We start from the raw sequence: 26,353 nt of genomic DNA on the forward strand, positions 1-26,353 counted from the left end.
GTCTGGTTTTCTGCAGCTCAAACCTAATTAGTCCTAGAATTATTTATCACCCCAGATGTGGAATTGTATTGTTCATACTTGTTTTTCTGTTCTGGTCCTCTAGAATGTTTTTTCTTAAAATAGAAATTTCTCCACATCTGAATCCAGTTTTGGTCTACTGTATTCTCTTTCAGTAAAGATTACTACTCAATTTTAGTAGGATATCAACCCAAATGACAGATAGTGTAAGTGACAGAAATTAGTCTGTTTACATGTACCATTTCTCAAACCCCTCACTCTGTAAATTAAATAGTAGTTGTCCTCCCAATTCACAGCCATTGTTTTTTGTTTGTTTGTTTGTTGTTGTTTATTGGGAGGGTGACTAATTGGTTGGTTATGTGAACACTCCAAAAAAACTTAGAGTTATTGGGAGGCAAAAAGGAAAGAGTAGTGTATAATATTCTTGTGGAATAATAGTCTTATATTCTTTAGTGTAGATGTGTTGGTGGAAGTGGAAAGGCTAAAATGTTGGTGTTACAAGAGCAATTAGAATGGGAAAAGGTGGCTACAAAAGTTGAAGTTGTGCTTACATTTTCTAATATGGAAAAAGTATTAGCCTTATGCTATCATAGAAGTAGAGAAAACGTTTTTCCTTAAATAACGCATTCATTCTTGAACATAGAATAATTTTCTTTGACTGAATGCATTTATGTTGACAAGGCCTCAGCACTGGGGTAAATTTTCTACAATAACCCTGATCATTGTCTTGTTTCATCTGGTGGCATCAACAACATTCAATGTGTGCCGTGTTAGCTTTGCTCAGTCTGTTGATGCTAGAGCCACCATTAATTCTACAATCACCTTAAGTGCTCTAAAACATGCCTGATGTCTCTAAATCAAGCAGCAGTATAAAATCTTGCTCAAACTTAGATTACTCAATATCTAACATTAAATTGCTTTCAGGGGTATCCACCTGAGACAGGTGTCTGAAGAAGTCAACATGATAGCTGCACCTGCATAATGGATACTCCACTTTTTTATATGTATCTTGAACACACACACAAACAGAGGGTGTCCCAATCTGATAGTCTGATAGTATCATAGATAGTAAGCATGGAGCATTTTAATTTAGCTTAAAGACTTACAATATATTATCCGTATACTAATACAAATATTTACAATTATATGTTTTTCTTTCTTAAAATCTCCATGACTTCAAAATAGTAAATAAACAGGATGTTTATTTCCTTTAATTCCCTTTGCTAACAGTCCCCACAAATTCTCAGCATCATTATCTGAGTATTTCCTGACCTGTTCCTTTAAAACAAAAACAAATATGCCTTGAACTAAACATGTTTTGTACTTACTTGTGTGACCTGCTTCCACTGGTGATAACACCAGTGTAAAAGAGAGAGAGAAGGAGATATGAAAATATAATTAATGTTAATAAAATATTAAATATGGATAAATACATGATAATACTGTATATTCTAATGGTGTGCAGTATTATTTATTGTGAGTTAAATTGTCACATCCTATATCAAGGTAAAACATGCTGCACTCATTTTCTAAGACCCATTGATAACCATTGCAGTATGAGCTTGCCTGCAACGAGCATTCCTACTTAGGGTTCATAGACAATAGGTTTGCACCAACACAGGGAATGTCTGTTTCTGACAACCACAGTTAACAGCTACTTGTAAGGTTACAAGATATGAGCAGCAGCAATCCAGATGACTACTAGATGGGAGCAAAAGGTTGGAGTAAGATCCAAGGTATGCTGCCATAGGATGGTTGCCTAGTTTTTTTTCAGCCTATTTCTTATCATCCAAGCCATCTGTATGTTTGTAATAGGTGGAAAAATGCCAAGTGACTGTTGATGTAATTAAAAACTCATCCAGGATTGCTTGTATCATACATTGGCTGGTTTGCTTTAAGCAATGTTTACTGTACTGTTAACTTTATTGTCATTATCAGAATGGGGGATTTATTTCTGATCATGAATCTGCCTGTTCCCCAATCCCATCCCTAGTCCATTTAGCTCTTAACATTGACAAGGTTGAGAAACCCTGGTCTGTAAACTGATAATGGTGCTTTGGGATGAGAGGATTGTGTTTTACATTGTTACGCTTTGAATCTTCCCCACATATTTTGTATTACTTACTTGAAACTATTGTAGAAGTGCCTGAAATGAGGAAAAAAAGAATAGTACATAAGTCCCTTTTAATGAAAGATTGTGCTTTACCCTGTTAGACTTTGAACCTTTCCCACATTCCTTTTATTACTTACCTGTAGTAGAAACTGTTGTAGTAGAGGCTGAAATGAAAAAAAAAAGAATAGTAAGTCTTGGTTCGATCATCTTAAGAGTTTTAGAGAAAATTGGCAATGTTTCCACACTGAACATCAATATAGCATTATCAACCAAATTTCTATAAACATTTATATAAAAATTATTAATGTAAGAAGCTTACTTGGATACATAGTAGTGGTGATAGTAGTAGTGCTGGAAGTGGTTGTTGGAATAGTAGAGGGAGATATAGTTGAAGTGCATCTATTAGATTTAATTTCCATGGTACCATTTAGTGTGCATATTAGCTCCAAACATTCGTTAGTTTTGTCAACAACCGTCTCATTCACTTCATACTCTTTGCCATCATAAACACAACACTCTGTGTAAAAAGATATTAACAAAGTTCAGACAGAAGGAATTTCACAACATGAGAGCTGAACCCCTGTTTCCTTGCTTTACGTTTGCTTCACTTCAGAAGGAATGAGTTCAGAAACGAAACTCTCATAGTTTTTTAACAGGTCAGCCAGATTCTTAGGGGCTTTGATCCAAAACCTTTAAAGTCTTAAATGTCTTCACTTATATTTTTAATTACATCAAGAAGTGAACTGGTAACCAGCCCAGTGCTATTTTATGCCCTGACCTTTTAGGGCAGGGGTTCTCAACCTTGGCAACTTTAAGACTTGTGGACTTCAACTCCCAGAATTCCTCAGCCAGCTTTGCTGGCTGAGGAATTCTGGAAATTGAAGTCCACAAGTCTTAAAGTTGCCAAGGTTGAGAACCCCTGTTTTAGGGCCAGTTACCATCTGGGTTGCCATATTTTGACCAACTATAGTTTCCAAAGAATTTTTTAAAGGCAAATCTATGTGAGGAGGATTATGATAATGAAATCAATGTGACAAAATTTGGGTTGCATCAAAATGTTGCAGAACTATTCATAATGATATATCATCCAAATTTTTTTAAAAAAAGGTTTCTCGCATATAGATATGACCTGAGCAATAAGTAGCAAAGCTGGATGGAGGCATGTTTTCTAAATTATATAGCCATTCCTTCAGAGAAATGTAATCCTATAGGCTGGTGGGGGATCCTTATTCTTCAGAAAGAATACTTCTTCTTATCCAAATTTAATCTCAGTTTGTAACATCAAATTCTACAGCTTTCAGACATCATTTCAGGATATGAGTAGCCACACCAGGTGAGGTTCAGAATGAGATGCCCAACTGAACATCATCTACCTACAGACATCTTACTTTATAGCTCTGGATTACTTCTCCCAGCAATTTCACATAAATGTTAACCAGTGTAAAAATCTCATGGACCTTTAGCAAACTACATAAAGCATCAATAACATTGAACAGGCTCTTTCATGTCTACATTCTGAGACTTATCTGTGAGGTTGGATCTGAATAGTCACATCAAATAGGCAACCCACAATGAATAACAGTGCAAGCTCCTGAGAGAGTCACGAGAACCAATTATTCTGCCTACCTGGATTCTTCAACAAAAATGTTAAAGTGACTTAAGCTGTTTCAGGACTAAAGTAAGTTCTGAATCTCATCTGAAATTGTCCCAGTTAATCAGTTTCCTCTAGAAACTTTAATTCTTGTGCTATGAATCATTCTGTCACCTAGCCCAAAATGGGAATTTGAGACATAGAATTCAGAATCCTAAAGTTGGAAGAGGTCATACAGTCTAACTTCCTCAGTGCTCAAGTTCAGGAATTTAATTTCAAAGCATACCCAAGTGATGCTGCCTAGCCTCTATTTAAGCATCCAGTAAACAGGAGCTGACCATCTCCTTGGGGGTCTGGTGTACTGTTAAACTATTATAAGTATTATCAACCTGTCACATTTTGAAAAGGCTTTTTCATCAAAGCATGAACTACTGCTTGCTTCAGGCAGGATGAAAATACTCTGGCCGTTGTTACTGTTTTGGCTAAAGTAGTTTGGCAAGGTTCAAACACACCGGTGGTTGGCTTTGATCTTTCAAGAGTTCCATCTTCATTCTCTGGTATAATAAACTAAATAGGATCTCATAATAATGGATGAGAGATAACTATTATCATCTCATTTGACACTGGAATGGTAGAATCCATATTACAAAAGACATGAGAGACATTATCTGGAAAACCTTGGCAAAATGCTCCCAAATCTGTTATTTCAGTTGCTAGATAAGCCTCAAGAAGTTCTACACATCTTCACAAGATTCTAAACCAGGGGTTCTCAACCTTGGCAACTTTAAGACTTGTGGACTTCAACTCCCAGAATTCCTCAGCCACAAGTCTTAAAGTTGCCAAGGTTGAGAACCCTTGTTCTAAACAATCAGTTTGCAGGTTGAAAAATATAATTTATAGCTGCCAGCATTGTTCAGAGTGGACCTAACAATAAGCTCTATTGTGTATCTTATTGAATTCAATTTGTATATCCAATTTTAAATCATCTCAGGTCATTATCAAAAGTTCCCCTGTAACTCAAGGAACCATTATGGTGGTGGAAATCTGCAGAGAACTGTACTAAACATTGTACTCTGAAGGATTAGAACTGTAGGATTGCTGGTATTTTTTTTAAAAAAAAACAAAAACAAATAAATACCTGTGCCTAAATGTATAGCTATTGGGATTTCATTACCTTAAATATACCATGTGTTGAAAAAAGTTACAAAAGAAAATTGATATTTTTCTCAATAATTGAAACTTTAACACTGTATAGCAAACACTCCAAATCATGATTTGCTCTTTCAAGAGAAATATGAAGAAACTGCTTGGGTTTCATACAGAAAAAACATACCTTTTTCAAGTTTACACATCACATTTCCTGATGACTGGCAGTAGCTGAAAGTTTAAAAAAAATACAGAAACAAAATATTTTAAGTTTTATCTATTAAGTTCTTGTATCCTGACTATATTCAACCTGAAATTGCTCTTGCAGTGCCTTAGATTCATAATAATAAATGTAATTTGTTCACATAATTTCACAGGACAGGAAGTTAATGCTGGCAGGAATAGATATGAAAATAGAATGGAGTCAAGTCCTCAGTAGGTGAATTCCACATATCTATGACTTCTATGAAGCCCATATTCTCAGAATCCATCCGCAAATGGAAATACCAGACCTAGTACCAAAATAATGCCAAACTTCGTCATTTCTGATCCTTTATTTTGAGATGTATGAGCAATGTTTCCCAAGCTTGGCTACTTCTAGGTATGTGGAATTCAACACCCAGATATCTCAGCAATGGCTATGCTGGCTAGGGAAATATGGTAGTCAAAGTCAAAGTCAAAGTTAGGATACACTGCAGCATAGGGCTTGTTTTTGGTTCCCACCACTTCATATATTTTTTACCATGTGAGAAACAAAATGGCAAAAACTGGATAGTTCCTTTACAATTAAGGTCCTTCACTTTGCCAGTATTTTCTCTTTAAAAGGAAAGAAGGAAAAGGAGATTGCTTCCTGAAATTTTCTTTTTGTAGAAAAGAAAGTCTTGCATGTACATTGCTTTGTATAGCATTTGTATCACGAACAATGACATTTTAATGGGGATGATAAAGTTGAATTCCCACATAGTGAGGAAGCAATTAAGAAATTGAAAGATACTATTCTTTAACTTTAACACATTTCTCCACATATAGAGGTCTGTGGAAGACAGCTTCATGAATTGAATGACTCCAGTAGGGGAAGCCTCATTGTCTCTTTGTACTGCTACTCCCAATGTTCCTAACAATCTCTTCTAGAAAGATCAGGACCATTTAGAACAGTGGTTCTCAACCTGTGGGTCGGGACCCCATTTGGGGTCGAACGACCATTTCATGGGGGTCACCAAACAACACAGTCCGCCATTCCCCCCCCCCCCCTTTTCCTTAGCTGTGCTACTCCCTTTTATTCTATTGGCTTTTGAAAACCAATAGAATAGACTCTCTTGAACAGAGTCTAATTCTATTGGCTTTCAAAAGCCAATAGGAGTTGTCCAGGCTGTCTCTGCTCTGCTGAGCCCGCCAAAAGTCCCATTCTGCAAATGGTGCTGCACCAGTTGAGTAGTCCTCGACTTACGACCTGTTGAGTAGTCCTCGACTTACGACCGGTTGGGGGGTCGCGACATTAAAAAGGTCGAGAACCACTGATTTAGAACAGCATACAAAGTGGTTGTGGCAGTTGGGAGGTAAGGAACGATGGACATCACTTGCTACTATTCTTGTTCTCCATGTAGGTTGGTTCCAATTCACTGGACACCAGTTCCCTTTGGTAGTCAAAAGACCTTTTTCCACTACTGCTTTATGCATAGTATGGTATTCTTGCCTAATTTATTGGGTCATCCTAAGAAATAAAGGATGCATTATGGAGCTTATAAAAAAATCACAAGGTGATGATTATTTGACAAGCTCGTTTTCTTCTATCAGAGAATTCATAAAAATGAGTTTACTGGAGGAATAGCAGCTGGAAGAGAGAGTACACAATGTTGCATTCTCATCACTTCTAGCTTTTCACCCTTTTCAATGTATTCTATCCTAAAAGTGCTTTCTACTTTAGAATGCTGTTCTCCTCATGCACTCAAGCACAAACCCAACAGTTTGAAAATGAATAGTTTTGGTAACAATATTTGTACAAATACTTTCTTTCAGTTCTTACTCCATTCACTTTATATTTTCACATACCAATTGTGGCACGGTTCTCGGGGTTCATAGTTGGGGATTAAACTTCCAGGTAGGTAGTAAGTACCATTAAAGTAACAACCACACTTGTCCACACATGATTTAGTCTCCTCGTCGTAGATTGGATAATCTGGAGAACATCGTGGATAGCAACCTATTGCCCAGAAAGATGCATTTTGAAAAAGGGCAGCTATTAACTGTCCATGCCATAGAAGCATTGCATGAAAGAGACATGCTCCAAAGATTAAAAAAAACCCTTCAATTAATATATCAGAAGAAAATGCCAGTTGGCTGGATGCCATTTCTAAGGGACAGACACAGTTCTGCACTTCTTCTATATATGTTTATCCTAATATTTCCCTTGGAATAATAACTCTAAGGAATCAGGAGAAAAGGGGCAAAAAAGTAGAATCCCCTTTTCATTAAAGACTGATAGTCAAGACTTTGGTAGCTAAAGAAACACTCATGTCACGTTTTACCTATGATAAAATTTAGGTCGACAGCTTTGGAACTGTTTTTTAAAGAGCCATTCTAGTAGACTAAACACAGAAGTAAAATGGCCAATTAGAAAGAAAAATCATGTCCTTAGGCATTTAACAGTCTTCATTCTGATGAAGCAAAAACTGAGATCAGACACAAGAATGTTTCCTGAACTCCAGCCCAAATGCCAGGATGGACCTCAATGGCACCATCTCATTTTGGGTCCAAAATTAAACAAGTGGTATAGTTTTCCTACAAAAGTGGATCAGCTCACTGAATGAATTTTATTTCATGTTTGTTTAACTTTATTGGCCACCCAACCAAATAAGCCAACCACATCCCCCCCCCCATATTGGACTAACAAATAATCCTTGAAGAACAAAACCACCACAAATTTACCTTCTAAGAATGGGACTGAAAAGTTGCTGCTGCCTTGAATGACAATCTTGCAAGTTAAAATCTCACGTCCACAAGGTTCATAATGCCACTCACATATATCTTCACTAGGATTGTAGTATTCACAAAAGATTGCTTTAAAAAGAAAGTTACTCATTAGAAAAGAAGCAGAAAAAATATTTTGTTCCAATTCCTATGTAAGATATCTTTATGTGACATCTTGTGGAACTAATGAATAATGCGACAGGTATCCTATCCTATATTAGCTAAGGTATCCTATGTAGGTATCCTATGCTGCCTATCTTTGATGCTAGCAGTAATCCCTATTATCTATGTTCTTTGGGGAATATCTAATAAAAAGTACATGGATATTTGTAAATTCTGTAGCAGAATTGTGGCTTTAAAGGCGATTATGCAGATACCATTCCATGCATCAATGTTTTTAATCTAAATTGAGTGGTCTATAACATAGAAACACTGAAATCTAATAGCAGAAAATAGTCCAGTAGTCAATCAAGTCTGCCTTTTGAGGTTTTGTTTATTTGCTTTTGTTTTCTTTTTAATTAATTAATGTTTTTATTATTTAATTTTATATGATTGTTATTATTTATTAATTTTTGTCAGATGATAAATATATATGTTTATCCAAACCATGTTTAACATTTGGTAGTAGCTGGCTTTATGATTCCTTATCATAAAGCTAAAGTATTCTAGCATAAAATGTCTCAGAGAATAAGCCTTATCAAAGTTAGAATTAACTAGACCTATGAAAGATTATAGTCTAATGTTTCTAGCTCATCGTCTTTTGGGATATCTGGATATTGTATGCTTATCCTGGAACTTCAAATGTTTATCTGGAATGCTTACGGCATATATCTGGAGTTCTCCAGTGGATGCATGCTTCAGCTTTGATGCATTCATGTGCATATGTAGCGACTGCAGTACAGAAGCATTCACAGTCCCCCCCAGTATCACAGGAACAGGCATCATGTACACAGGCTTCATAGTATGGCTGTGGATCCACCTATTGAAAAATTGCAGAACCACAGAATTTGTTTGCTTGTATGACTGCATCTTCCTCTGAACACCAGAAGAGTTCAGCAAACTGACTAAGCAAAATGATCATTCAATTATCCAAGAGAAGTCTACATGTAGTGGATGAATGGGGTCCCATCCTGTTCACGTTGGAAGCACCAAGGTGCTTCAGGGCCTTCAAAGTTTAATTTTGTTGAACATTTCTCTCCATTCTTAGGGCAAGTAAACTATATTTACTAAAGTTTGCTTGCCTTATATAGCTAAACATTGCATTCTGGATTAGATGTATTTAAGCAAAGCAATCTACGTGGCACCTAATATAGAATTACTTGATTCATAATTCCTGCACCAATAGACTGGAATAAAACTAAGCATCATAATTTTCCTTTCCTTAAATATCATAGTTCAATAATGGTTACCGTAATGCAATTAAAAATGAATGTTTAAAATGACAATATATTAGAAAATATATATCTGGAATGTCATTACATCTCTAAATTTGTATTTTGTGGAAATGTTCAGATACACACTTAAATATGCATTTAAATGACATTTTTAAAAAAGAAATATTGCAAATTAATGTGAAAGCATGAAGGAAAAGATTCAGAAATCAACGTTTCCAAAATTGATATACAGCAGCTATTGTTCAGACATACAGCAACACCTATGGCCAAAGTCTGAGGTTCCCCTATGAGAGTGGTTTATTTTATTTTAAAGACCACTGCCTCAAAACATTCCTTAATACAGTGTTTTTCAACATTGGCAATTTTACAATGTGTGGACTTCAATATCCAGAATTCCTTGACTAGCGTTCTGGGGATTCTGGGAGTTGAAGTCCACACATCTTAAAGTTGCCAAGGTTGAAAACCAGTGCCATAATAACTCAAAACCAAACCAAACCAAAACTACTAACCTTGTGATGACATATTTTAAAAACTTCACTTTTGATGAGGCTGCACTCTTTCTCTGCCCAAGTTTTTCGATGAGGCTTTAGCTCACAGGGCTCAATGATTCCCCCTACATCAGGACAAGCTGGATCCTTTTTCCATGAATTTCCAAATGTCAAGGCACTGACCGTGTCTTGAGCCATACTCCTTGTTGTAAAGTCATTGCTGGCTTTGCCATCAAAGTTACCACACAAACCACAGACTTTCCCCTACAAGTAAGAAAAGCACTCCATCAAAGGTAAAAGAAATTTGAATAATTTACTGACCTAGTTCATATTTCTACCATTACCAGTGATGAAAATACAGGTAATACTTGACTTACAGCCATTCATTTAGTGCAGGGGTCTTCAAACTTGGCAACTTTAAAACTTGTGGACTTCAACTCCCAGAATTCCTCAGCCAGCCTGGCTGAGGAATTCTGGGAGTTGAAGTCCACAAGTCTTAAAGTTGCCAAGTTTGAAGACTCCTGATTTAGTGGCTGTTCAAAGTCTGCACAGCACTGAAAAAAGTGGCGTGACTGTTTTTCACATTTTCAACAGTTGCAGCATTTCCCCACGGTCATGAAATCAAAATTTGAACATTTGGCAGCTGGCATGTATTTATGATGTTCGCAGTGTGCCAGGGTTATGGTACCTTTGGCGACCTTCTGACGAGCAAATTGGGAAGCCAGGTTCACTTTATAACCATATTACTATCTTAACAGTTACAGTGATTCGCTTAAAAACTGTGGCAAGAAAGATTATAAAGTCGGGCAAAAATCATTTAACAACTGTCTTGCTTAGCAGAGGAAATTTTGTTCTCAGTTGTGATACTAAGTCTCGACCAGGGGTAGGTAACCTTGGCTCGTTTATGATTCGTGGACTTCAACTCCCAGAATTCCTGAGCCAGCATGGCTGGCTCAGGAATTCTGGGAGGTGAAGTCCACAAGTCATAAAAGAGCTAAGGTTGCCTACCCCTGGTCTAGAATTACCTATATAGGGTCTAGAGTTCCAGAATAAAAGAACAAAACTATATGTAAGGAAACTGGGACACAGCCTGCTTCTTCCTTTGCATATATTTTTCCAAATGACAGAGTTTTGTATACCTACTGTAACTTTCCATATACAAAAAGAAAGCAAACATAAATGTGTGAAGAGGGATAGAATTGGTTTGTTTATTTTTGAAATTAAACTAGATTCAATTTAGAAAATTCATTGTATTCCACGTTATAGTTATTTAAAATAATAATTACCAAGTAAACAGCAATATCTTTACACCACACACTAAAATAATCACAAGCATGTAGGTATCACTAGCATGGGAAAAGAGTTTAAATGAAAATCATTAAGTAAAACAGCATTAAGCATTTTAGATGTTTGCCTTGGGCTGGATGCAGTGAACGTTTTGTTCTATTTTCCCAAGGTTTGCTTAGCTAATATTTTCCTCTCCAGGAAAATATTTGTCCACTCCTCCCATTTATTCTATATATTGAAATCCTATCTAAACATTATTCAACAAGTTCTCTCTGATGGGTTCAATAACTTGATGTCCATGTTGTATTAATCAACATTTATCATGAAATAATGGTGGCATCCATTGCAAAGTCATAATATACATAGAGATAGATAGTATGTATTAAGATATAAACACTATTAGAAAATATTTTTAATATATTCATCCATTAGTAACATTAAAAATGTTATGTGGAAAGTGTTCTAGAAGCACTGACTTTATGATAGGGCAACAGCTTGATGAAAATTGTTGTCTTCTTATCCCAGATGACCATCAGTCCATTGCTGGCTTCAATTACCGTATACAGCCCAACTGTTCCTTGAATCCAATATGTTACAGAGCTGTTGTTAGTCCACTCAATTTTTTCAATGTGTTTTTCTTGCAGCTTTAACTCTGTGGTCTAAAAGGCAGAAATACAATGGAGGCTATGTGATGAAAAGAGTAGCTGGAATTTTAAATAGTCCCTTCTACTCAGTACACTCAACAAACAGTGGATTAACATGGTGGATTAACACATTTAATATGGGTTTTTTTTTTAGGTTTACACTTTTGGGAATGCAATCCTTTTCAGCCCATGGATGAGGTACAATCAAAAAGAAAGGACCATTCCCTAAAAAGCAGTCATCAGAATAATCCATCCTATATCGGAACAAATGTGCTATATTAGACAAAAGTTTATTGATTATAAAAATAATATTGGCGGAATAAAAAACTTAGATCTGAATTTGCTGTAATGCTTTGTTGTTGTTTTTTAATTAATAACGTAACATGATCAATCCTCAACTTTCAACTGAGTGGTCAATTTAGCAGATTTAAATCGCGTGGCACATTACATAATGTCAGTCTTGAAAAAAATACAATTGAGTCCAATTTGTTCAAGACTTCAAAGCATTCTTTGATTTCTTTGGATAGGAAAGATGGCTTTCAACCAATCCTTCTCAGGCATATTTTTTTCTGTGCTCGATACATACCCCTAGAAACAATTTAATGGCCTTGGTGCAGGTAACGCCTGTCGTTCCACAGAGAACATTCTCTGTGATCACACTAAACATTCCTTGCTGGTTGCCACAGTAATCCTAGTGGACATAGAAAAGAAAGATTATCAAGATTAAATGAAATAAAAGAAAACAATGCTTCACATTTCTCCCACGGACCCACTCTGGGCGGTGTTAATCATTCCTTTATGTTTATGAGAACATTCATGCCTCAAACCACTTACTAACCAACTCCCTCCCTCCCACACACACACACACACACACACACACACACACCTCCAAAATTTAATGATCTATTTTTAAAAGTAGCATATTTTGCTGAAAATTATTGAATGCACTTTAATATGATTTAGACCAGTGGTTTTCAACCTGTGGGTCGGGACCCCATTTGGGGTCAAACAACCATTTCACGGGGGTCGCCAAACAATGCAGTCCGCCATTTTTTCCCCCTTTTGCTTAGCTGTGCTACTCCCTTTTATTCTATTGGCTTTTGAAAGCCAATAGAAGAGACTCTCTTGAATAGAGTCTAATTCTATTGGCTTTCCAAAGCCAATAGGAATTGTCCAGGCTGTCTCTGCCCTGCTGAGCCCGCGAAAAGTCCCATTCTGCAAATGGTGCTGCACCAGTTGAGTAGTCCTCGACTTACGACCGGTTGAGTAGTCCTCGACTTACAACCGGTTGGGGGTCGCGGCATTAAAAAGGTTGAGAACCACTGATCTAGACCAAGGTGGTCATATAATGTCATAATGTGGTCATAGTCATGGGCATGAATAAGGCAAGATAATTGATGAACCATTCAAATAAGGTTCATAACAAGGAATTGTAATCCAGGAAACACTTTATTGTGGCATAACATTTGAAATTGTCAGAGGATAAAATCAATAAACATGAAGGTTGTAAAATAAAACCCCAAACATTCATTGCAAAGGAACTAGTCCATCTTTTAGAACACCAACACTACAGTGCCAATTCTCCAAAATATTTTGTGATTCAGTTGAAACAACAGAATAGATTTGAGTCAAATTATTTTAATTGCAATTTAGTTTCACTTAAATGTAATGACATTCTTATCAGGAAATCAAGTGGACATAACATTAAAGAAGTTAGCCTGTTAGGATCAGGATTTGACAGACATAGATGGATTAAGCCAGCCTATCTTACCCATTAGGAATTCCTGTTTTAAAAAGTAAGGTTGGCAAAATCCCTTTTCTTTTGCAAGTGCATTGAGGAAGGGTACCTGTTACCAGTAAAGATATTGTCAACACTGAAAGAAATAAATTTCAAAATCATCCAAAGAGTTGCTAAATTGTTAATATTTTAATCCAGTTTCACGGCGTTCAATACAAGCCAGATTTTTTGAAGTTTAGTAAAATAATTAGGTACACACACAAAAAAAAGAAATCATCTTAAGCAATGACTTAGTTGCCTGCTGGGTAAGAAGATTCTGTGGAATGAAATTCTAATAGATGTTCGTGGAATAAAATTGACAGTCAAATACTGTATAATTTGGATGACTGCAAAACTTGGTAGTAGTAACTGAATATTACCTGAGAAGCCACGTATTCGCAGTTACCAACAAAGTCATAGAATTTTCCATCAAAGGTGATGTAATGGCCACTGCCATAAATGGTACATGTCCCATGACACACCATGGTGGTGCAATTCCAGTTTCCTTTTTGGCAGGTACTAGAGAATATTAAATAGAGAGAGGAAGGAAGGGAGAGAGATGCTAAGATCAGAGCTGAGTCTCAATGTAATGCTTTAAAAGTGCAAAGCAAAATATGTGCTTTGTTGTAATAAGACATGATTATCATTTTCTATTTCTACTTTGTATATAGCATATCCTACCATGTGTTGCAGTCAACGTTTATTTTTTCTCCATTGGAATAATACACCTGGTTATGAATACATGGGCAGTCATCTTCTACTACACATCCCCCTTGGCCGTCATCAATCAAGCCCTCAGGGCAAAAACATCCTGAAATACATTCGGTCTGGACCTATGGGAAACAAGGATAATACCCACATGACTATCAATAACATCCTTAATATGATCTAGCCAATTAAAGTTTGCGTGCCTTGTTTTTGTTCATATATTTTTGGAAAGACAAATCACACACAAGTGCATTATTTAAAGTGCACCGCCAACATGGAATCAATATGGGCTAAGATTAGATTTGGAATTGTGTCTCAGAATATGTCAAATGTTTGAAACATGCTTGGGAAGAAATTGCTTTCCCATTTCTACAGGGAAATATTCATCCCCATGCAAAAAAAAAATGGAAGAATTCTATACAGTATATGTTTGGTAGGGTGCTTTTAAATATGAAATGGCCAGTGATTTTATTTCTTGTATCAAAATGTTAACAATCAGAATGCTATGTTGGCACTTTAAGCAGTGGCTTGGATCATCTCAGTATTCTCTCAGTGGAATTCACTAAAGATAATGGCTTCCTAGCATAAATCACTATCAAAATTACATCACTTTTTGAATACAGGCGTAAAAAAGCCAGAACAGAAGAAAGACATACGTAATCGGTACCCAGCGTTTGACAGCTAAGTTGTACTGGAGTTTGGGAAGACCAAGAGTCAAAGTCGGTGCAGTTAAAATATATCTTATTGGATGGACATTCTGCAAAGGAAATAAAGAACATTGAAAAAAAAATCTCTTGAATTTAGTTTCACAGTAATAGAGAAATGAAAACTCAAAAAAAAAAAAACCCCTAAGGAATCTGGAATGGTTTGCTCTTTTAATGTATCACATTGCAAATTGAATGCCATATACATAGAAAATGCTCATATCAAAATTCTTCGAAATCACTTGAAGATAAAATTGCCCTGCAATGCCTGAACAAACTATTCCATAGAAAACAAACCAACACCATGAATTGAAGGAGGCTGACTCTAGTTTGGAACATTAGAATAATGAGGACAGTGTAGAACTCGCAGGATTTTTTCCCCCAGCTATAATCTGGTTAGATAACTTGGGTATTGTCGGAACAGACAATAGACAAAACATTCTGACAGCAGATTATTCAATTCATTTGGAAATGCTCTATGTCCCTGTGAAGAAAATATGTTTCAGACTTACAGATGGAAATCTTTATTATTATACTAATACAGACCAATAAAGGCTTGGCTCATAACACACCAGGTATAACTGTGGTTGAAAAGAAGAAAGCGTGGAGAATTGATGTGGCAATATCAGAGGATAATAGAATAGAAGACAAAGTATTGGAGAAGATCACAAAGTATTAAGATCTGGCATTCAAAATTGAAAGATTATGACATAAATCAGTCATTATGGTTCCAGTGGTTATCAACACACTAGGTGCCATACCAAAACATCTTGGATGGCACCTAAAAAAACCTGTGCATTGATAAAATTTCCTTCTGCTTGGATCCACACATATATTATCCCAATACATCACAACATCCTCTGTTCTTGGGAAGAATCTACATCAGTGGTGGCGAACCTATGGCACGGGTGCCAGAGGTGGCACTCAGAGCTCTCTCTGTGGGCACGCCACCATTGCCCCAGTCCTAGGCCTTCAGCTAGGTTTTATAAAACCTTTTCGCTTTAGGCCTCCGCTGCCGTGTGCAAAAAAAAAAAAAAGAGGTTCAATCAGTCAATTTCAACTTTTTGCGGGAAAAGGGGGGTCTTGCAAAGTTGGAATTGATTGATTAAACTTTTTAGTCCCACCCAGTCTGCCATTACCACCGCAGCCATGCCCACCCAATGGACCACACCCACCTGGCACTCTACGATGCATAAGTGGGTTTTGGGTTGCATTTTGGGCACTCAGTCTCTAAAAGGTTCACCATCACTGGCCTAAAGTGTATAAAGGCCAACACAAGCTAAAGAACTGAAAGCTGTGACTTCACATGGTTGTGAATAGATAATAATCATAATCATAATAAAGCTAATATGCTTAGGAGGAAGTGGCTTTATGGTAAAGCCATGTCAAAAGAAAATTTCCAAAACAATGAGTAGTTTAACACATAGCTCAAATTGAGAAAATGTATTATTAAAATATGAAGGTTGATACCTACCAGGAGGGGGGCGTTTATCCACTATTACACACTGAAATCTTCCATCTTTGCAAACACTAGGAATAGCAAAAAAATAATAGGTAAATAAATAAAATTATAAAAACAGTAGCAATAAGAATTTTGCAGCAAATAAATTCCAGTTCATATACTTTTAATGAAAGTGTATTTTATTACTATGATTTCTTGAATCCCTGAATGGTATACTACTAATACACAATACAAGCAGCCAAACTACAAGTGTCAGTGATTTGATAAAGACCGCCACATGCTTTCATATATTTATGATAATGTATCCTAAATGTTTTAAAGGCACAACATTCCTGCCAACGTTCCTTCATTTTAACAGATCAACCATTCAAAATAAATGGTGGATGAATTAATTAATTAATATTAATTATGGCATAAATCAATCATTATGGTTCCAGTGGTTATCAACACACTAGGTGCCATAATTAATTATATTAATTAATATAATTAATACTGTACCTATGGTGTTACCCTTTAAAGTCATCTCAAGAATTCAAGCATTCTGAACCTTGAATTCTATCTCCTCTTCTCTAGAAGCATATTTCACTGAAATACTATAGTAAAGGACATACTTTTAAATGAACATTTCATATATATATATATATATATATATATATATATATATATATATATATATATATAAGGCTGCACTCTCAATATACAATATGTGTTTCATCACTGTCCTTAATGAAGGATTTCTAAAGCACTGCAAAGTGTAGTGCTTCTCAGCATGTACTATATATAGTAATTAGTTCTATCTTTTGACAATTTGAAGAAAGAACATCCTACTGAACTGTACCAAATGATTGATTCAGTTCCCTGGAATGTGCTGCTGAGTTCTCTATCCAGGTTTAATCTGCAAATGTAACTCAGCAACTTAAAGTTCTCTTGTGCTGAGTGCCCATCTTCTCATCAAACTGGAACAGAGGAATCAGTCATCACAACGTACCAGCGCTTGTCGCCCTTCATGATATTATCTCCAGGTTGCACATATAAACCTTTATAATGACAGGAGCAGGCAGCCATAGGCACGCAGATGCCTTTCTCATTCACGTAGCTATTGTCAGGGCAGCCACAGCCATCGACTGGAGTGAAACCTTCCAAGCAGTACTTATTTCCATTAGAAAGAGAACGGCAGGACTGTTGGCACATGGTTAGATTGTAGCGGAAAACCTGGTTGGCTGGGCAAGAATTTACTTCTTTGTCTGAATTTAAGGGAGAAAACAATACATTCATAAATAAGTATCCAAGGTCCATCGGATATGGCTTCTGCATTCTTTTAGGCTAGTTTTCCATCTACCACTGTTTCTGAAGCAACAGTTAAGGCTAATTGCATCATTATTGTAAGCCATTCAGAATCACTTGGTAGAGTAAGGCAGCTATAGAAATTGAATAAATAAATAGATAAATAAAATACTGACTACTAATAAAAGCATCACATGAACATATAAAGACAGAGAATGTTTAAAAATGGATTCTGTGATCTAAAGCTTTACGGTCCAGTTCTTCTGAATGTGTTAGGCATAATTCTATGAACTTCCCTGTTGCTACAAATAGTATATCTTAGTATTTTTCCCCTCAAATCCAATTTATCCAGATATACCATATTTCAGGACTAGATGAAGGCCAACTGAGGCCCTAAACACAACCCCTCAGTGTTTCCCCTTGCCCTTTCCATTGCTTAACCAAACAAATCACTAAGATTCAATAAGTGCTGAAAATTAAAATCAAGTATGGCAATGGAAGAGTTAAAGGCATGATACCGAGGGGAAGAAATTATGTGGGCTTCCCTTGGAGCCCTAAGCACATGCTTATTTCACTTAATGGTTAACCCAGGGCTGCCCTGTTTTGAGAGAGAGAGAGAGAGAGAGAGAGAGAGAGAGAGAGATGCTGGTATCAAGGGATTAAGAAAAAAACCCAAACATGTTTGTCATTCACAATCAAAATGAAATTGGAGTTACTTACTGCAGATTACATTTCTCCAACCCCACAACATGACTCCTTTGAAAGCACAGGCTCTTGCATAAGATGACAGGGCAGCACACAAACATTCTTCATTGGAGTTACAATTGCAAGTATCATACTTGCAACGCTGAAACAAATAGTAATCAGGTGATAGTCAGCCTTGGTTAATGAGAAGAGTTAATGGATGAAGAACTGGCACTTGAGAATAGCCATGGGTAGAATGTAGCACTCTATTCCCACAACTGCAATGGAAGTGCAGTGACACAATAAGAGACCTGTTGTATACTTCGTTCGCATGCGAATGATGAAGACACATGGCGATGCTGAACAAACACTTTATTCTCCTTCTACAACAACCAAGCAAAAGCAAAAGGCTCGCAGGCCTTTTTATATGGCCAGAAGCCCGGACAGTGACAGAAGCCCAAACAGAGCATTTTTGCACCGACACCACTCTGTCTGGTCCTGGGCAGCTTTTGGAATGCCCGGGACCAATGCAACGTCCCGAGCATGCTTTTGCAGGCTCAGGACCCAACAAGACCCACATTAGGAATGGTATAAATTGTGATGGAAGAATAATACAGAGTGAGAAACTCATATTAGGATTGACCTGTTTTCTCACTCACTCTGTTGCTCTCCATCTGAGCTCAGACTCCAGCTCCCAAAATGTGGGACTAAAGGCACATCTAGAACGATGCTTCTTAACCTTGGCAGCTTTAAGATTGGTAGATGTCAACTTCCAGATTCCTAGGAGCTGAAGTACACCAATTGTAAAGGTGCTAAGATTAAGAAACATTGATCTAGAGAGTTTATATAAGAGAGGTCTGGAGTACATGAATTATTCCTTTTCCCCTTCTTTCAAAATCTAAGCTCTATCAAAGTAGTTCTACCCATTTTCTTTCAAATACTGGAGTGTACTACTCTAATTTTTTAAAGTGTTTTTTTTTTTTTAAGCTGAAAATAGACTGTGTTGCAGCTCCTGGGGCAACCCACCAAAAGGAAAGCTACTGCCTTGGCTAAAGATTAGAAATAGACTGCAGTGCTATATTGGAGCTCAAATTCATGCATAAACACTAAAAACAAACCCATTGCCATTTAAGTATGCCCGAAGCCAAAATCTCAAAACAAAAATGCTTAGTGAACCACCTACAAAGCCTCAGGTTTTAGGTGGTTTAAATTAATTCTAAAATATTGGATAATCAGCAAGATCTCAAAATTCATACCTTATAATAATCCACTGGATCAATCACTGAATGACATCTGGCAAAGGGACTTGTTGCACTTTTCAATAAAGAGCACCAGAATTCAGCGTATTTTTCTATACCAGAGAGAGCGATGACACTTGGTTACCCGCTATTTAATGCTTTTCTATTTCTCATGTGATGTTGATGGCAGCATTCTAGTGTTCAGATTATTTTGATCACCCCACCGTAAAGCAAAGCAAACTAGGCACCTTAAGCATTACTTACATAGCTCCTATATTGAAGCAACTGTGCAACTCTATGCAATGAAATGCATAAAACAATGGATATTACCAGATACCAGATCATCAGAGGATTATACTGCCTCTGTAGGTTTATCTCCTAGTCTTTAATTGTTTGGAAGTAGAAACCATCATCAGAAGAAAAGCATATTCTCTAAGAAGTATTAAGCCAAGCTGGCATCCATTTTCATAACAGTAATTGGCAAAATGGAAATTTTCTCTATTGTCAGCAGCATGATTTTTTTCCCTGAGTCTTCTAAAAAGAGAGATTGAAAGCTGCTGCTAATATTCAGTTGAAAGCTTTTGGGTTAGCACAGATATATGCAATACATACAGGACTACTGCTTGCAATTTAGGACCAGACTTGGAGATAGCTATTAACTATCTTGATGCCAGTGGATTTGGGAATGTATCGGTAAAAGCCACTCATTCCTTACCATTCTCAAGACTCAGAGAGCAAGGGTGTTCCAGCTTATCTTCCATATCACTACAGCTAGCCTGTGCTTTCCAGGAGTTGGCAAAGGAAGCTCCTGTTGCTTCAACCACGCCACCTGATGTTTTGAAATCATCACCTTCTATTCCATTGTAATCTCCACAAAGTCCTGTTGATAAAAACAATAGCAACTAAATGTGCCTTATGTGACTGAAACTTGTTGTTCTTATATAAGGTCTTTTAATTATTAGGTTCCCATTACATCAAACAGTAATTCCAAACCAACATGAACATCATGAGGTAATATTAACATTTTGATTTGCTTTACATCAATTCTTACTTATGTCAGTGCTCCTGATTGTACTATATCAAGAATGTTATCTTCTGAAGTGACCCTTTTTAGTCAGAATTATAAATAAAGGAATAGGGGAGTCAGGGTGGCAGAGAAAAATGTATATGACATGGAATTTTTTAGGCCTCTTAATTTTGAATCAGCACTATTAAAATTCCAAAGTAGGATGAGGGGGGAGGTTTGTCCTCTGACCTTATGGGTTGGTTTCTGAACCAACTCAGTAACATCTTCAAATGTTACCAAATCTGTTAATGAAATATTCAGAAACCAACCCACAAGCTCGGAGAATGAATCTCCACTCTCATCCTATACCCAAGCTACAGATATTTACCACTATCACAAATTCCAAAGTAGCTTCATTTATATATGAAAACAGATTATTGTGAGATTTTTTCAGATAAAGAGAAATTAAACATCAAACTGAATGACATACTTAATAACAAAAAATCCTAAAGATTGGGATACGCACTGTAAGGTGGAAAAGTCTCAAAATAATTTAATAGCTTGGCTGATATTCCACTTTACTATTCAAAAGTTGGATAGAAGAAATTCATTCATGATCTTTACATTTATTAAAATGGTAGATAAAAGTTCGACTTGCCATGTATAGTTCCCTTGATGGACTGCTCCACAATGAGAAACAGTTGCATCACTGGAGACAGCTGGATCTGCATCTTTAGCCCATATATTGTGTGCACAATAGTATAGAACGATGATGGCTGGAAAACTGAGAAACTACCTGGAAAAACAAAGGGAAAGTCTAGTCATCTTCTGTCAATTGTATTCAATTGGTCCTCTATCTTTAATGTGAAGGAGAAAAAATAATAATAGTCAACTTAAGTGTCTTTCTCCAGGAGAGTAAGAATAGTTAACTAGTACATTGATGTTATTTCTTATGGGGAAGTAGATGGGAAAATGTAATGAAAAATGAAAGAGTCTTGAATTATAAGTCATTATTAAGCACGTTACTCTCAAGGATAAGTACCTACTGAATTTATCAGAAAATACATCTCAACCTCCCTTTTCAAAGTCTTTTTTATCGCATTCTATTTGATGGTATCCCATATGTTAGTGATCCTTTTGTTCTTAACTTGTTTAATATCTTAAGGCCCAAACAAAATGATGTCTAGACCAATCTAGGCAATGCTGGGGTATGTAGAATCAATGGCTCCCTTCTTTACCTGTTCTGTATGGCAAATGAATCTCCATTTCATTCTGTAATATAGTACCATCTGATTTGAAAACTACAACCTGTGTGAGAGAAAATGCAGCCTGTTATGTCAGTACAACTTTATAGGATCCTTAAAACTGAACATGATCTTAAATTAACATGGATAATCTATGTAGTGTTGACAGAAAATCATTCTTCTGTATTTAGAACCATAGAAATGGAACAATAGCATTCTTCAGATAGATTACAGATATCCAATCCAATGGATTAGAAGAATTTGAGAAATAGTTTAATCAGCATTGTAAGACCTGAGCAACAGAACACCTGAACCTGAGCAAATATATTCATTCTTAGATCGGAAGGCAATTTTTGCAAGTTGAGTCTCTGAGGCAAAAGTAGCATATTTTTAAAGTACGTGAATGATATACAGTAAAGCAGAATTTGTCTGAGAGCTGATAGCTCTGGTTGGTTATATGCCAATTTACATTCAAATTTCTAGACTTATTATATTAGAATGACATAAGTGGTGTTGGCTTAATAGCAAATGAATGGCATGGTAGCCTAGTGGTGAAACTGCTTGCTTCCCACTAAGAAGGTTGAGAGTTCAATCCTAGGTAGCAGCAGTTTTTATTCTCCTAGGGCACAAAGAAAAATATCTGCTGTGAACTCCACGTAGGCATCAGGAAGGGCATCCAGCAAGTAAACACTCAGCTCAATCCAGTTGCCCCAATTCTATCCCAAATTAACAAATTACAGGATGGTAAAAAGGGAGTTTTATTATGTTAGAATGACATCAAAAGCTCTATATTTTATCAATAACATCACATATTATTGTCAGTTTCTTTATGTCATATCCAATTAACTTGTGAAAGAAAACAGGTAAAATCTCACATTTAAATAAATTGATTTGGATCACTATATTTCATTTTGACAAGGGGCAGCTATATTTATGCCTTCTTCTCCTGTGTTTTCAGTGAAGGAGCAAAGAAACATGTTCTGTGAGATTTCTTTTCCTGGCTGGCCAGAATGTTTTGTGTTGTTTACAGGCTTCCTCCAGGGAAATGTTTCCCAACCATAGTAAATTCCTGAAGTGTCACCTTCATTATCCAGATTTCCCCAGCTAAATGGTCGTTGCTAAGAATTCTGGGAGTTGAAGTCCATGCCTCTAAAAGTTGCAAAGATCAGGAAACCCTGCTCTAGAGCAAGAAAGGGGAACTTGTAATGCTCTATATTATCTTTTACCAACATTTATGAACTCCCAATAAAGGCTATCCACTGCATAGCCAATTGAAAAGGACACTGTAGTCCAAAACCTGTAGAAGGAGTTTGGTTGCCATCCCCCACTGAAGAGTTAACAGTATATATTATTTAGACATGCAATGAAATAAAAAAAATATAATGAATCAAGAAGAAAGTTGTTTTTAATATTATAAACTGTCCAGAATTACCTTGTAGTAAGATGGGCGGGCAATAAATTAATAAAATAAAAATATTTTTTGAAAATAATTCTCAGTGTACTATTTAATATTAAAATTTTGTTGGGCAATTATAATGTTAATACATATTATGAATGCATAGCGTATTATCAATGTAATAGCATAAATAACATCAAAATAAATGTAAGTCAAACACAATTGTGATATTAGAATAGAATAGAATAGAATAGAATAGAATAGAATAGAATAGAATAGAATAGAATAGAATAGAGCTGGAAGGGACCTTGGAGGTCTTCTAGTCAGCCCCCTGCTCAGGCAGGAGAACCTATAGCATTTCAGACATGTGACTGTCTAGTCTCTTCTTCAAAACCTCCAGTGATGGAGCGCCCACGATTTCTGGAAGCAAGTTGTTTCACTGGTTAATTGTCCTCACTGTTAGGAAGTTCCTCCTTAATTCCAGGTTGCTTCTCTCTCTGGTCAGTTTCCAACCATTGTTTCTAGTCTTGCCCTCTGGTGCTTTGAAGAATAATTTGACCCCCTCATCTTTGTGGTAGCCCCTCAAATACTGGAATATTGCTATCATATCGCCTCTGTTTCTTCTTTTTTTTAGACTAGCCAAACCCAAGTCCTGCAGCCTTTCTTCATATGTTTTAGTCTCCAGGCTTTTGATCATTTTAGTTGCTCTTCTCTGAACTTTTTCCAAGGTCTCAACATCTTTTTTATAGTATGGTGATCAAAATTGGTTGCAGTATTCCAGGTGTAGTCTTACTAGGATTTTATAAAGTGGTACTAATACTTCACATGATCTTGATTCTATGCCTCTGTTTATACAATCCAGGATTGTATTAGCTTTTTTGGCAGCTGCTGTACACTGATGGCTCATATTCCAGTGTTCATCCACTAGGACTCCCAAGGTCCCTCTCACAGTTACTGTTTTTGAGCCAGGTCTCACCTAATCTGTACTTAAACCTTTGATTTTTCCTGCCTAAATGTAAAACTTTGCTTTTCTCCAATTAAAACTCATTTTGTTGGAGAGGGCCCATTGTTCAAGTCTGTCAAGATCTTTTTGGATCCTGAGCTTGTCTTCTGGGGTATTGGCTACTCTTGTCAGTTTGGTGTCATCTGAAAATTTGATGAGTTCCCCTTCAATTCCCTCATTTAAGTCATTTATAAAGATATTGAAGAGTACTGGGCCTAAGACGGTGCCTTGTGGTACCTCACTGTTTACTTCTCTCCATCTAGATGTAGTACCATTGAGGACTACTCACTGAGTACGATTTGTCAGCCACTTACATATCCGTTTGATAGTGGTGTTCTCTATCCCACATTTTTATATATAATCAGCAATAGCAATCATAAATGTGAATACTTATTACAATTTCTATTTGTAATTTCTAATAAAAGTATAACATCATCTGCTTTTTTTAGGCTGACCAAGAGAAACAGATATCAAATGAAATAATTATACCATCATCATTTTCATTAAACTTACATTCTTCCTCTGGTCTGTTAGTAGCACTACTGACTTTAGGCATGTCTGCTTGTCTGAAGAACTGCATGGACCCAATTCTCCCAAAAGGACATATGTGTCATTTTTAGTGGTCTGCACATATGGAAGAACAAATACAATTAATGTGGTCAGTCATTTCCTATGTATATTAAACTGTTTCCCAAGACAAGTAAGATTATCTATTAAATAAAAAGTGCTATCATATCTCTCTCTCTCTCTCTCTCTCTCTCTCTCTCTCTCTCTCTCTCCATCTATCCTATCTATTTGTCTGTCTGTCTGTCTGTCTATCTATCTATCTATCTATCTATCTATCTATCTATCTATCTATCATTATCTATCTATTGCTATTGGCGATCCCAAATCACATTCAATGTCCCATTCATAGCAATTTTTTTAGCCTTGTTGTAAATTTTGCTGCATTTTATAAGGTGGTATAAAGGACTTGCTTTCCCAATGGGAAACATGTGCTATGTGTTGGTACTTCTCCCTACCTCAAAGTAGCAGCAGTCATCAAAGCTACACAGCACTGGACGGTATGCCCTACATTATACAATGTAGGGCATACCGTCAGCAGATGTCAGACTGCCTGTAATGTCTAGTGCTGAATTCTCTGAGGCTGAGACAATTCTGCAGTGCCAGTCCCCCCCCCCCCAAAAAAAATAGCTAGTATTAGATGTGCAACAAGAAGGTGACAAATGGAGCAAACTTGCCAATGCATAGAATATCCCTGTAGTCATAGTTCTGCAGATATTCTAGCAGACAGAACTAATAATAATATTGAATTGCCCAATACATAAGTGAAAGACTGTGTATGAATCCCAAGAAAAGAAAGGAAATAAATTAAACTTTGGCTATCCGTATCATAACCACGGTATAACACAATTTAGAAATTCCTGGTGATTTTTTTTCTTTTTGATCAACAGACCTGATCCACATCACCTAAGTGTCTCTGGAAAGTAGAATTAGTTGTCAACTAATCAACTATCACACTTCCTAAATGTTTCAGTTGAGTTCTTGGTCCCAGATGTATCAAAATATAGAATATGGAAATGCATACTTTGAGAGAAACTACACACTGACATGCTATTTTTGAATATGTTTAGAACATTTGTGTTTGAATACGATTAAAACCCTAATTTTGTCTTGTTCAAAAAAAATATTAATGCAGAAATAGAACATATTGGGCATGGACTAGAAATCTATGTATTTTATCATTAAAAAAAAGTTGTCCCTTTCTAAATGTATTTGTTTTTATAGCTATGGGAGAGGTGGGTGAATTACGTCATTTGCTATATACATCCAAAGGATTCTATAATCATTAAACCCATTGAAATACCACTGAAAAAGTTATGTTAATTTTGAATGATCATTGATCAATTCTATAGATTTCTTCAGTTGGCCTTTTGAGTTGTGCCAAATATCTTTTGATGATTGCTTTATATTGTTTTATATCAGTGATTTAATTTTTAAATGCTTCTGTTTGTTTTGTATTTTATTCCAGTTATTCCAATTCTATAAATCACTTGGTTATTTCTGTACTAAAATATTGTTGCAGTGACTGTTAATGATATCCAAGATTTCTTTTGTAGCTGAAGAAAATACAGCAAGTTTATTGCAGATGTTCTATGTTTTTGAGATAAAAGGTTGGGAGGGTTGCCATTTCTGCAG

At 36.3% G+C, this 26,353-nt stretch overlaps 1 protein-coding gene across 2 annotated transcripts in view; it reads right to left on the minus strand.

The window, feature by feature from the left end:
• MUC2 (mucin 2, oligomeric mucus/gel-forming) overlaps nucleotides 1-26,353 on the minus strand; it is a 68,356-nt gene that overhangs the window by 30,699 nt on the left and 11,304 nt on the right. The window contains exons 10-31 of one of the 2 annotated variants that reach the window (XM_039362291.1): nucleotides 24,668-24,778; nucleotides 21,750-21,819; nucleotides 21,170-21,307; nucleotides 20,221-20,385; nucleotides 19,524-19,618; nucleotides 18,304-18,430; nucleotides 17,288-17,543; nucleotides 16,312-16,367; nucleotides 14,790-14,890; nucleotides 14,107-14,258; nucleotides 13,806-13,944; nucleotides 12,235-12,339; nucleotides 11,481-11,663; nucleotides 9,739-9,981; nucleotides 8,658-8,814; nucleotides 7,794-7,925; nucleotides 6,918-7,068; nucleotides 5,056-5,099; nucleotides 2,451-2,648; nucleotides 2,269-2,295; nucleotides 2,144-2,164; nucleotides 1,347-1,364 (exon numbers count right to left, since the gene is read on the minus strand). In XM_039362291.1, coding sequence (XP_039218225.1) covers nucleotides 1,347-1,364; nucleotides 2,144-2,164; nucleotides 2,269-2,295; nucleotides 2,451-2,648; nucleotides 5,056-5,099; nucleotides 6,918-7,068; nucleotides 7,794-7,925; nucleotides 8,658-8,814; nucleotides 9,739-9,981; nucleotides 11,481-11,663; nucleotides 12,235-12,339; nucleotides 13,806-13,944; nucleotides 14,107-14,258; nucleotides 14,790-14,890; nucleotides 16,312-16,367; nucleotides 17,288-17,543; nucleotides 18,304-18,430; nucleotides 19,524-19,618; nucleotides 20,221-20,385; nucleotides 21,170-21,307; nucleotides 21,750-21,819; nucleotides 24,668-24,778 — 2,689 coding nt within the window. The remainder of the gene's footprint in view (nucleotides 1-1,346; nucleotides 1,365-2,143; nucleotides 2,165-2,268; nucleotides 2,296-2,450; nucleotides 2,649-5,055; nucleotides 5,100-6,917; nucleotides 7,069-7,793; nucleotides 7,926-8,657; nucleotides 8,815-9,738; nucleotides 9,982-11,480; nucleotides 11,664-12,234; nucleotides 12,340-13,805; nucleotides 13,945-14,106; nucleotides 14,259-14,789; nucleotides 14,891-16,311; nucleotides 16,368-17,287; nucleotides 17,544-18,303; nucleotides 18,431-19,523; nucleotides 19,619-20,220; nucleotides 20,386-21,169; nucleotides 21,308-21,749; nucleotides 21,820-24,667; nucleotides 24,779-26,353) is intronic. The other variant, XM_039362292.1, reaches the window with a different exon arrangement.

The sequence above is a fragment of the Crotalus tigris genome, unplaced genomic scaffold (assembly GCF_016545835.1).
Source record: "Crotalus tigris isolate CLP2741 ecotype Arizona unplaced genomic scaffold, ASM1654583v1 scf7180000019415.609845, whole genome shotgun sequence".
Lineage (NCBI taxonomy): Eukaryota > Metazoa > Chordata > Lepidosauria > Squamata > Viperidae > Crotalus > Crotalus tigris.